Below are 12689 nucleotides of genomic sequence, written 5' to 3'. Positions count from 1 at the left end.
AGATTTAGGATGGCTTTAGAAAAGGGTTTTGTTTCTGGCATTTTCAGTCAGCTCCACAGCTGAAAATTTGTCAAGTCTGCCTCTAAGGTTAGAGGAATCAGAGGCAAAGGTAAAAAAAATAATTCTCTGATGAAAGCTCAAATGCAGATTATTTGTTTTCATTGCAATATACAGTGAAAATCCTGAAAGATGATAAATTAAAGCCGTGTCTTCTGTGACTGTGCACAAGCATTTTCTGAGCTGTTGGAGGTTCCCAACCTTTTTTGCCATCCATGAAGTACATTGTACAGCTTCTTAATGGTCCTTAAAGTTCTTAAAGGACTCTATCGGTAGAGAAAAGTAGGGCAAATTTTCTACTTAGCTGCAACTGAAGATAATATAAATGAAGATAATATAAATATTTAATATGACTTCTCTAAGACTTGCTGTTCTGGAACAACTGATCTGTTTCCTCTTGACAAGTAATAAAAGAAACCATTAGAGGAAACAAGATTGAAAGGAGCTTCCTGGATCATAAGGTCTGGATTTCTGGTCTTTAAGATATCATGCAGACTCATTAGAAAATCTATTGAGCTCCCTCCTAAAGCCAGTTACATTTTGTTGCCATTGTGACTGCCAATAGGACTTTTCCAGCTTGTGTTTCTCAGGTGATTTGAAAGAAGATAGTAAGAAAATCTTTAACTCACATTTGGCATGACTGGATATGTATTCTCCAAACCCCTGTTTGGGGGTTTTAACTGTCATTGATGACCAGTGCCTTCTGTAATTGCACAGTACTGTGTTGTTTCTATTAGAAGTAGAAATTAAATTGAATTATGTAGGTCAGTAAGTAATCAATTACTTTGTGATAATCTAGAACAGAATTACAGCCATCATCTTTATCCAAAAAGGTTAGTCACTTACATGCCAGAAGTGAGGCTATGTGGCTGTGTTCAGTTCTGGTGTTTGGGGGTTTTGTGTTTGGGGTTTTTTTGGTTTGTTTGTTTGGGGGGGGTATGGTTTTGTTTTGTTGGGGCTTCTTTTGGTGTTGTATTTTGTTTGATTGGTTTTTGGGGGGTGGGTTTAGTCAATTCATTTTTTTTCTTCAAAATCTGCTTTGCAAAGTTCAGCAAGGCCTAGAGTAAGGTCCAGCACCTGAGTCAGGACAATCCCAAGCACAAGTACAGGCTGGGCTGAGAATGGATTGAGAAGCAGCCCTGGGGAGAAAGGCATGGGGCTGTTGGTTGATGAGATGCCCCACGTGGCTCAGCAGCATGTGCTCCCAGCCCAGAAAGCCAAAGGTGTCCTGGGCTGCATCCAATGCTGGGCAGCAGGGCCAGGGAGGGGATTCTGCCCCTCTGCTCTGCTCTGCTGAGACCCCACCTGCAGTGCTGCATCAGCTCTGGGGGCCCAGCACAGGGAGCACAGGGACCTGCTGGAGAGAGCCCAGAGGAGGGACACCAGGATGATCAGAGGGAGGGAGAACCTCTCCCATGAAGACAGCCTAAGGGAGCTGGGGCTTATTATCCTGGAGGAGAGAAGGCTCCAGGGAGACCTAACAGCACTTTCCAGTACCTGAAGGGGACTACAGGAGTCCTGGGAAAAGACTTGTTCAGGGACATGGAGTGATAGGACAAGGGGAGAATGACTTCAGACTGAAAGAGGGCAGGTATAAATTAAGTTTAAGGAAGAAATTCTTTATTGTGGGAGTGGCTAGGCAGCAGCAAAGGTTGCCCAGAGTAGTTGTGGATGCTCCATCCCTGGAAGCATTCAAGGTCATTTCGTGAATCTATAATAAAAACATTATTTCCTTGAGGAAGAGCAGCCATCGCATTTGGAGAGTGAGGGTGGATGTTTATTTAATTTTTTTAAAGTGAACAGTCCTAGAGTGCTAAGTGTAGTTGTTTAGCCATCCTCAAAGATTAGGGGGTTTATTTATTGTTCTTTTCAGATATATTCACCAAATTCTTCTTTGTATTTTATTGCAGTTGTCTACCTTGTAGTTTTTCATCTGTCATTCGTCATGTTTGTATGGTCCTATGGGAAGACAATTTTCACATCTCCTGCAACCCCCTCTAATGAGGTAAATATAATGTTAGGAAAATGTCAATGCCTTTTTTATAAATAGCTGAACTGTTTTCAGTGATGAAATTTGTTTGCAGTACTGCATGATTCACCTTTCCCTTCTCATTGTCTAAAATAGAACAGCATGACAGTGTATCATGAATGAAAATGATCAAGTTACTCTTAAAATACCATATGCTTTGTGTAATGACATTTCCTTATACGAAACGTGTGTTTAAATCATCACAGGTTTGGCAGTCTTGTGCAGTGATATGCTGTGAAGTAGCTTGCTTGAAACCTGAAATTTTTAAAACTGATAAATGAAATACAGTGACAACATTTTTAGGCAGTTTTGACCATTGTTTGAGTAAGGAAGGGTAGTAATGCAATGTATACTTATGACCTGGAGGACTGAACCCACTTATTAGTCAAAAGTTAAGATTTAGGAACACTGAGACGTGACTACATAAAGAAGCTTTATATAATAGCGAAAGAATGCACGATGAGGTTTTGTTTTGAAAAAGAACCATATTAATTCCAATAAGTCTGAGATGGATTAACTTGTTTTCTATTTTCTCTAATGTATGTGTATGTAAGGATTAAATACTGGCACTGAATTTAAAATATTTAAAATATTGTAAATAAAATATTGAAGTATTGCCTTTTAAAATATTGCCCTTTTCTTCTTCTCTGTTTGTATAAAGCTTTTAAACTGCCTAAACTGTTTGAGGTGTTGGTTGCTCTGTGGGGGCTGAATTTTTATTTTGTTGTCAGCAAGACTGACATTCAGTGCTAATGTCAATCAAACATTCTTGAGATGAGTTATTCCCATGCTTTGAAGAAAAAGCAAACATTGCTCTGTAGTGCTTAATTATGGCTTAGAGATCTCTATGTTAAAGCTATAGAATATAAAGTTTAAAAGGTAAACAATATTCTGCTGTTTAACTAAGCAAAAAGTCTAAATGTAGCTGTTGAAGAGTGTAACTTCTGAAAGGAGACAGCTTTTACGATAACAAGAGTCCACTGCAAAAATATGTAAATGTGTAATTTGTACATTTTTGGAGTTAGATAAACCAAAACACCCCAAAACGCTTGTGAATTTCTGCATGATGTAGTAAGTAAAGGACAATGAATCTGGTGAAGGGTCTGGAGCACAAGTGCTGTGAGGAGCAGCTGAGGGAGCTGGGGGTGTTTAGTCTGGAGAAAAGGAGGCTCAGGGGAGACCTCATCACTCTACAGTTGCCTGAAAGGAGGGGGCAGCCTGGTGGGGTCAGCCTCTTCTCCCAGGTAACAGGTGACAGGACAAGAGGAAATGGTCTCAAGTTGCACCGGGGTGGTCTAGACTGGATATTAGGAAAAATTTCTTCACTGAAAGACTTGTTGTCACAAGCACTGGAACAGGCTGCCCAGAGAAGTGGTTGTATCCCCATCCCTGGAGGTTTGAAAACATGTGTCATTTGGGGATGTGGTTTAGTGGTGGACTTGGCAGTGCTGGGTTTATGGCTGGGCTTGATGACCTTAGATGTTTTCCAACCTAAATGATTGCTAAACCTAAAAATTCAAAGGGACTTGGCTTCAGGGTACTTTGGTTTTGCTTTTTCTGGGATGGTTTTGCAGGAAAATTGTAACGTTAAGCAGGTTAGCTAGTTAAAATGTGGTCAAAATGGTGTTATTCTATGTTTTGTGTCGTATATGAACTAGAGCTGCTGTTAACACTAATGTCTAGTAACTTTTGCTGTCTGCTTAAATTCTTCATCAATAGCAAACTTATTCTGACGGTACTTTTCCTGTAGTTGCAGTGATGATGTAGCAGGCTTTTTGTATTCAGCAAGTGAAAGAGATGGCTTGGGCATATGGCATGTAATGATTTTTTTGTATATTAACTGTGGAGATAGGTCAGATTTATTAAAATTTTCTTCTACAGCTAGCTTTAAATGAAAAAAAGGACAAAAAACCTCTCCCACCAGGACAACAAAAAAACACTCAAAATTTTTTTAAAAAGCAGAAAACCAACCAAATTAAAAACCCAGCACCACTTTTTTCTGTTTCTGGGCAAATCCCTTCTGTTCATGTACCAGTGAGTAATTTATGCTGTTTATACTTAAAAACAAACATGACTTCAGAATCTCTCCATTGTGTGAGAGTGTAAATGTATATATTTTTAGTCGTTCAAACTGGCCATCCTTGCAAAACAAATAACATCCTGCCATCTTACTACTGAACTAAAAAAAATTCTGCAGCTGCTGTTGTCTTAGTGTAATCCCTGTACATTTGTCCTAAGAAAGAACAATCAGCATTATACAAGATCCAGAAAGAGGAAGGAAACAAAGGGATTCTTTCTGTTTTCAATAAGAACTGCTGAACCTCATTGGGAATTCTGTTTGCTCTGTGGTAACAGACAACTTCTGATGTCTTTGAACATATCCTGCTATTGTCCTGAGAGACTGTGGTCTCATAGCCCTATTAAATTCTGAAATTAGAACAGAAATTGGAAAACCAAAATCCTATCCAGGATTTTTGGAGTAATACTATGATGTTATGTGGACAGATTTTAAGAGTTTTAAATCTTGTTATTGGGTTCCTTTTCTGTACACTAATGGTTTGCCTTGAAATGTCATCTAGAGGGAGTACTCATGTTTCTTGCAACCTCTGCTTGATTGCAGGTCACAGAGACCTGCATCACCTAGCAGACTCACAAGGGTAGTAGGGATTAAGTTGTATTACACCACTGTTTGTTGGAATGATGCTTCACGTCTGTCTTAAACTTTTGTCTTCAGTTTTCATGCCTGAATAGATATTTGATTAAATTTAAATAATGAGGTCAAACTCTTGGTGATGGCTGAAATGTTACACTTTAATTTCATCCTTCGCGTAGATTAATTCTAGGGTCTTGTTATTTCAAAGGGTATTATTTAAACGTGTTTCATGTTTCAGCCTTGAAGGATGTGTAGGCTCTATAACTGGGATGATACCACATGTGACAGGAGGCTTAACTAGATTGTGTGAGCTGTGAGGCATCTTGCTTGAATTCTGGGTTAGGAAATAGCACAGAGAAATTGCAGCAATGTCTTACTGCTTCCTCTTTACTGTAAGTGGAGTCTTCGTTGTTGCTTGCCAACTGACTGTAATCCAAAAGAGGAAAAAGTACAGGATGAGAGGAAAATCCATGTGAACTAATCATGCACATGTTTTTGGTAGGAAAATACGATCATACTAAACCATACTAAGCCAGTTTTTGTTCCAGCTGCACACATAGCATTTTCCACTCTCTACCATGAATGCTTTGTCTATTTGTGCTCATAAAGAGGGCTCTTGTCCATGCAGGAAGCTCAGAGTTTAGAAGTGCTTTGGAACAGAAAAATACCAAAGAAAATAGTCATTTCAGCCCCTGGTGCACAGGGCCTTGTCAGCACGCTGGGTTTTGTGAGGCTTACTGGTAAATACTGTTTCAGCAGATACCAAACTAAGTGTTTCACAAATGAGTAAAAGCTCTCCAGGTTTTTCTGGTAAAGACTTACATTTCAGTGAAGTTTCAAAAGGAATGCTTGTCAGGCTTTACTCAGAATTGTAGCACACTCTCAAACTGTACAGCCTTTGCTGAAGTTGCTTTCAATGCAGCTTAAGAATTTTGAGACTAGTGTTGACTACTCCTAAGTTAAAATTCCACTTAAACTCTTTCAGCTTCTGTACTGGAACTGTGACGCCCACCACACCCCCTGCCTGCCATTTTTCCCCCATCTGGTTTGTACCCTTGTCTGTACTAGAGAGGAAGTGGAATAAAAGAACTTCAGTGCCTTGTAGCAGCAAAGGGCTGTTGTACCTTCCTCTTGTTCACAGTTTACTTAATTTATGCTTATCAGGAATTAAAGGAAAGTTTGCACCTTAAAGCTCACCCTGAGTCTCTGTGTTCCCTTGTGTTGAAGAGAAAACACTATAGATAATCGAGCAGGGATTATTAAAGATTATTTTCTTGAAAATACATCCAGAAACAAGGAGTTCTAAGGATCTCCTGTAATTCCTGAAGCATTCTTCTTTTTGTTGGCGTGGTGCTTTTGGGTCAGTGAGTGGGAGCACCCAAAGGGTCTTTTCTTTGGAAAACAAAGTAATAATTAATCTCTTCCCTCCTATCCATTTTCTCCATCCCTCCTAGTTCTGCTTGTCAAAAGCTGATAAAGAACAATATGAAAAAGAAGAGAGACCAGAATCCCAGCAGGAGATTTTGAGAAGAGCTGCTAAAGACTTGCCTATCTATACGACAACAGCATCAAGAGGTGAGATATAAACATAATTCTATGCTCCTGAAGTTGCTGTTTATTGATTTGTTGCCACTGAATGAACAATATATTAAGCACATATTGCAAATGCCACGGTGTTTTGTTATGTGTTTGTCCTAGTGTTTAATCCCCCTGAGAGAAACAGCAGTCCTTTTTCTGGGGTTCTCAGCATAAAGCCACTACTTGAAATTTTAAAAAAAATCTCTTATAGCAAGAAGAGAGATGACAGCAATTATCTCTAGCTGTGGCAATTAAAAATAAACACAGCAAAGAAATATAGCTAAGATAGCTTGAAATAGGGAAATTCAAATGTGTTGCTCAATTTTATAATCACTTTTATCCTCTCTTAAACTTTTCTTTTTGAGCTGTTTTGGTTCAGCGTGAGGAGAAACGTTCTTTAGATCTTAACATACTTTTGCAATTTAAAAACAAATGTTATTTCATTCCAATCTGCAATTCAGTACAAATCTAGTTATGGATTATTTCTGGATTTGCTTTTAATATATGTAGGCATTTTATTCAAATTTATAGATTAATGATCTGTGAAAGTGCTCTCTTATGCATATGTATATTCTTCAAAAATCTATAGCTTTTGTATGTTTATATATCTTTTTCTCTTTCTTAAACTAGCAACCCTGTAGAGTTTCCAGAAACATAAACTTATCAGAATAACCATTGCTGAAGTTTACTGTGACTTTTCTGAACAAAGTCTAAGGACACCTGGTTCTTTTGAATACAAGCTTCCATTTAAGAGAATCTCAATCTTAAGTTCCTGGAGTGGTCTGGGAAGCTGTTGCCAGCTCTTATCAGTTCTTTTTAGCTGTAGGTGTTGGCTTTCCTCCTGCTTTCAAACTGCTTGTGCTGGTGTCTTATTTCCATTAAGAAAAACCTTAAGGTCTGTTTAAAAATATCCAGGAAAGATGAGGAAGAACTGATTTACTGAATAGTCTGCTAGATCATTGTTTGGTAAAGTGGATAGAGAAAGGCAGTGCAGAAGGTTGACTTGCTGAAAATAAGATGCCTTGGTACCCTGTGCAGAGCTAAAAGTGGAATCAGTGCCAGAGGATGAAGGATGAGAAGGCTTGGGAGTCAAAGCGTAAATGAAAATGGACTCAGTAGAGTAGTAATAGATTCTTTTTAATACTTTCATATGTTACATTTCTCTTAAAAATCAAAACTATGAGATTAGGTGTGTGACAGTCTGTGAGAGCAGGTGTGGCAGGGGAGGGCAGGAAGGTCTTTTAAGATTCAGTTCATGTTAAGGGGGAAAGCTTTAATAAAATCAAATGAGTTCTGCTGACCTGACCCTTGCACTTAAATGCAGCAATCAGATACTGTGATCGATGCCAGCTGATCAAACCTGACCGCTGCCACCACTGTTCTGCATGTGACGTGTAAGTGTCTGAATCTGGAATTACAGATTTTCTCTTTCCTGCAATCATCACTTTTGTGTGTTCATGCCTTCAGTGGGTCAGCTCCTTCTGCTGGTGCAATATTTTGGTGCAGCCCTATTGTCTAAAGTGGCAGAACTTTTTAGGAAACCTGCTTGTACCTTTGTAAACCAAAGTTTATATTAAAAAATAAATTAATTTAAAAGTTAAAAAATCATGGATTGAATGTAAAGAAAGGTGGGTCTGAGATACCAGCACCAGCAAAAGCTTATTATTGAACTGTTTCATTGTATCTTGTTTCTGTAGCTTTGAAACATATGTGTTCCACTAATAATGCTAAAAATGTTTATCTCAAAAATTGACAGTAGAATCAGATGCCTTTAATATTTCAAAGACAGCACTGCTATTCTCTGTTTTCACTGTGAGTCATCAGTCTGCACAGGCACTGAAGGCTGAGGCTGTGCGTGAGACTTCAGTAGGCTGAGCTTGAGGAAATCTCCTTAATTGAAGAACCTAATACACATCTTTTGGCTAAAATCAAATTTGTTAGTAAATACAATGAATGTCTGTGTGTCTAAAATGTCTGGTAACCTCCTTTACATTAAAACTGGATTAAAATGGCATGTGAACTATTCAAATTGCCCTTTGTGCTGCTCTTTTTCTCCATTAGCTTTAAAAAAAAAAAGGCAAGCAGCAAACAAAATGGTAGCAAAAATAGCCCTAAGGTACACTTAGTTGAAGAGAATGCCAGGCTGACACACCTTATCCACACAACCCTGAAAGATCATTTGGATTTGTTTTCTCTATGTGCACATAAAACTAGTGTGGCTTAATGAACTGTTGCACAGTGTTGCTCAGTAATGCTCCCCATGCTAATTTAAGAAACTCTCCTCATAACTTTTCTGAATTTTAATTGGTCCTTTTTGGTGAAAGAACAGCTGCTCTAATATAGAGAGTTGGTATGATTGAGAAGAGATTGAAAAACGTACAGTAGGGAATAATACCTGAAAAAAATCAATCAATAAAAAACACCACCCAAAACTGTAGAGACTAAAGTTATGTTTCTTAGAAAGAAAAAGTATTTTTTATTTTAACTTGCTGCAAATTCTCTCTTTCAGATGTGTATTAAAAATGGACCATCACTGTCCATGGTAAGTTTATTTTTTTAAAGATCAGTGTAAGAGTGATGAATTAGATGCTTCTTCAGAAATGCACTTCTGAAGTAAACCTTGATTCTCACAGAAGTTCTTTGTTATGTGGGAATAAATCTTCCTAATGTGTGTTGGAGTGTAGAGTTGTAAGCCCAGTCACCCAAACTGTGCAGTTTCTCCTTGTATAGAGAAACCTTGGCATTAATGAGACCTGTGAGAAAAGGTGTTCTTTCTTTTGTTCTTCTTTTTTTAGTTTCTTTTTGCATTTCTTTCTTTTGTTTACTCTGTTGGTGTTAGCAGGAGAGGAGATACCCACTGCAATGGGAGAATCATTTCTCAATTCTAGATGATATGTATGACCCACTCAGGCAGACTCTTCTGCAGTTAGTATTCACTGGTAGTCAGTAAAATATTATCTGCTATCATTGTGTAAAATATTACTACCAGTAGTTGACTTAGAGGTGCTTTTTTAACCAAAGCAGCATCCACTGAAAGTGATGGTGAGGGTCATGTTACTTTCTGTGGTGACTGCAGTTAGTTTGTAGTGCGAATTGCTTCCTGTACGGACTGTCTGTATTGTAATGTTTTGCCAGCTCATGTCCTGTCTTATAGAATCATGGGGGGCAAAATTTATGTGAGAGGCCCAAATCATTCAGTCTGAGAAAATAAATTTCTTTCAAAATAGTGGCTTAAAATGCTTCTGAAGCACTGGCGCCAGAATGTTTTGGACATACCACTGACATCATACACATTTTGCTCTGCAAAAGCTGAATATTGTGGGCTTTTTATTTTTTGTATACCTTAGTAACCTTTTTCTCTTTCCCCTCCTTCTAGGGTGAATAATTGTGTGGGATTTTCTAACTACAAATTCTTCCTCCTGTTTTTAATGTATTCCTTACTGTACTGTTTGTTTGTTGCTGCTACAGTCTTGCAGTACTTCATAAAGTTTTGGACAGTAAGTTCTAAGGCTTTTTTTGGTTGTTTTTCATTTGTTTAATCCTGCATGTGTTATTGGAGGCTGCATCAGCATGTTGTCACTCACCATTTACTCTGTTCTGTGGTTCACTATCATTAATGACATCAATCAAAGTGACTGAAGCAGGAGAAACTTATGAATTTTGATGAAGTAAATGTATTACACTGCCCGAGATGAGTAACTGGGGGAAGGAGTTTTGATGAGGACATGGTGCCATTTCTCTGTTCTATCAAAATTGAGTAGCACAGCTCAGGTTTTTATGAGACTATGTGAAACAGATATGTAGATAAAGAAGGAGCAGACCATATCAAAGAATCACATATATGTATGATTTATATATATATATATACTGAAAAATGTGAAATATTAGTAATTTTGTATCTTCTCAGACTTGTCTATGGATAACCTGCTGCCAGATAAGGCAGATTAATTTGTTGGGAAATGTCTGAGCTCCGTTTTGGAGTCCCTACATAGGCATGTCTGAACTTCTTATTAGTGGCTTTTATGATTTGGTATGAGTAGAATGCTAAGATATGTACAGTAGGAATGCTATCTTTCTTGCAACTGTTATCAATTGTCAAATGGTTAATACACATACATCCATCTTAGTACGTTTAGTAACATTTATGTGAAGGCAACCATCCTTGTATGTCAGTGTTATATTGCTCCTATCAGTTTTGTTCAGCCACATTCCAGGCTGAACAGAGTGCCTTCTGTAGCTGTTCCCTTTCATCTCTAGAAACTTTTAATGTGCCTTCCTATCTCTAGGCTGAAGTGTTAGTGGCAGAATTCCCTTAATCTATTTCCATTAATGAACATGCAAAAAATTACCGCAAGTGGAAGGGTCTCAATCACATCTTTGGGTGAATAACACCACATATTTCTTAGATGCTGACTACTGTCAGAGTAACTGGGGAAAGTAGTAATTATCTGCAGCAGTACATATTGATATTTGCTTTATTGGAGCAAAAGGTTGCTGCCATGTCAGGGTAAGAGAAGCTTGATCATGTGTTCTAAATAGCTGTACCTTGAGATAGTTGACATTAGGTAAGATAAAGGGTGCAAAAACGTTCATGTTCATCTAAACTTGTGGGTCTGATCTGCCAAAGTACTGCATTTCTCTTAACCTGTCAGTTCTGTATAGCAGCCTGTCACTGTAGAGCAAGGAGCTGTGTGGAAATTGAGCTGTCAGTACTGTGAGATGAAAGCCATAAATGTGTTTATCAGTTGTAGCTTGAAAGATATTTCAAATTAAATGGTCCGATTTTGCCGTTCAGTCTTGCTTGGCTGTAAACAGTTAAATTTTCAATCCGTGAATGTGCCATTTCCAAACATCTTCCTGGCTGCTTTCCAGTGCTTTGTATGTGATTTCTAAGGAAACTGTAGATGCACTCTTACATATTTACCAGTCAGTGCTTGAGCAAAAAAAATATAAAAAAAGAATTTGCTTTGTTACCTTACTTTTTAATTGTTAGTGCAACAAAAAAGGCTACAGGACAGCTGACTGCAATGAACCAACATTTAATTGGTAGGACTAGCAGGAGTCTTCCAAAACTCATCGGACACAATGTTGAAGTGGACTCTTGAGTGGAGGAAGTAAACTTAAGAGGGATTATTTTTTTTATTATTGATTCAGTTGTTAAAAATGCTTCCTGCAAGAATGGGCTACTTCTGAAATGTAACAATAGACAATGTTGTTGTGTACTTGCTTTCAATTCCGGATACTTCCAAGACAGAATCTGGCAATGCCCTGATCTTATCAGTAGAGTAGGTCTCTGACTCACTTTACTCATATTAAGTTACCCACTTCACAAAGCTAAGACTCTTCTGATCTTGTAACTGATTTATTAGAGTACATTTCCAGAAAGAGGTGGCAGCTCCATAATCATGTAGGCTTGCAAATTTTTATATGTCTCTTGTACATAAGCTTTTAGGCAAATGCTGTCTTGGAAGGTTCTCTCTACATCTGTATGCAAACCAAGCAAAATGCTGCTGACACGTGCTGTCTGTAGACTACTTCAGTATATTGCTAATGCTCAGCTTTGTCTGCTACAGCATCACATAGATTGCTGTTTGGACATTTTCTGTTGAGGCTATCTAGGTGCACAGAACCACTGAATATTTTGAGTTGGAAGGGATCGAGTCCAATTCTTCAGTAAACAGCAATATGGGGATTAAAAACCCACAAGCTTGGTATTATCAGCATCATGCTCTAAAACTGAGCAAATCAATGTTTTTTCCCCCCAAAGCTTGACTATAGGAATGTTACAGTATACCTTCAGAAAGTAGTGCTTATTTTTTGCTTCCTCACAGATGTTTTTCAGAGACTGTTCAACAAACTGCTGGATATATCCATTGTTGGAAAGAAGTATGGATTGCTTCTTGGGGAATGTAGCCTGGGGGAAGAACTTGTAATGAATGAGATTGTGGAGGTGTATTTGCTAACTACACAAATGTGACAATCCATTGTTTTGCGCTGTTGATAATACTTCCATAGAGACATAATGCTTCTATGCAGATGCTTGAAAACATTGTCAGACGTGCACACCTACCAAATTCTTCTGTTGAAGAAAGCCTTTGTGTTTCTCACTTGCACGTGCAAGACTTCTACACAGAACATTTCATGCTCTGTGCAGAAGTGCTGGAAAAAGGAATTGATTCTGTGCATACAGTAGTGGAACAACTACACTGGTCGAAATGTTTACTACAGGCTTGCACCCTGATGCTGATGTTAAAATCTGTTTTGTAGATCAAGGGAATGTGATTGATTGATTTATTTATACCCATAACTGCTTTTTCTATAATCATGACATTTTTATTTCTACCTCAGAGATTGTTAAAGATAAAATGTCAG

General features: G+C 38.1%; 1 protein-coding gene across 7 annotated transcripts in view; it reads left to right on the top strand.

Annotated features, from left to right (window-relative positions):
* The window catches only part of ZDHHC20 (zDHHC palmitoyltransferase 20), a 56096-nt gene that overhangs the window by 27584 nt on the left and 15823 nt on the right, over nucleotides 1-12689 (top strand). For all 7 annotated transcript variants that reach the window (XM_088159489.1, XM_014877592.2, XM_014877590.2 and 4 more), the window contains exons 3-7: nucleotides 1968-2062; nucleotides 6194-6314; nucleotides 7642-7711; nucleotides 8827-8859; nucleotides 9694-9814. In XM_088159489.1, coding sequence (XP_088015615.1) covers nucleotides 1968-2062; nucleotides 6194-6314; nucleotides 7642-7711; nucleotides 8827-8859; nucleotides 9694-9814 — 440 coding nt within the window. The remainder of the gene's footprint in view (nucleotides 1-1967; nucleotides 2063-6193; nucleotides 6315-7641; nucleotides 7712-8826; nucleotides 8860-9693; nucleotides 9815-12689) is intronic.

The sequence above is a fragment of the Sturnus vulgaris genome, chromosome 2 (genome assembly GCF_052056855.1).
Source record: "Sturnus vulgaris isolate bStuVul1 chromosome 2, bStuVul1.hap1, whole genome shotgun sequence".
Taxonomy (NCBI): Eukaryota; Metazoa; Chordata; class Aves; order Passeriformes; family Sturnidae; genus Sturnus; species Sturnus vulgaris.
The sequence above is the reverse complement of the archived record's forward strand: the minus strand, read 5'-3'. Positions and strand labels throughout refer to the sequence as shown.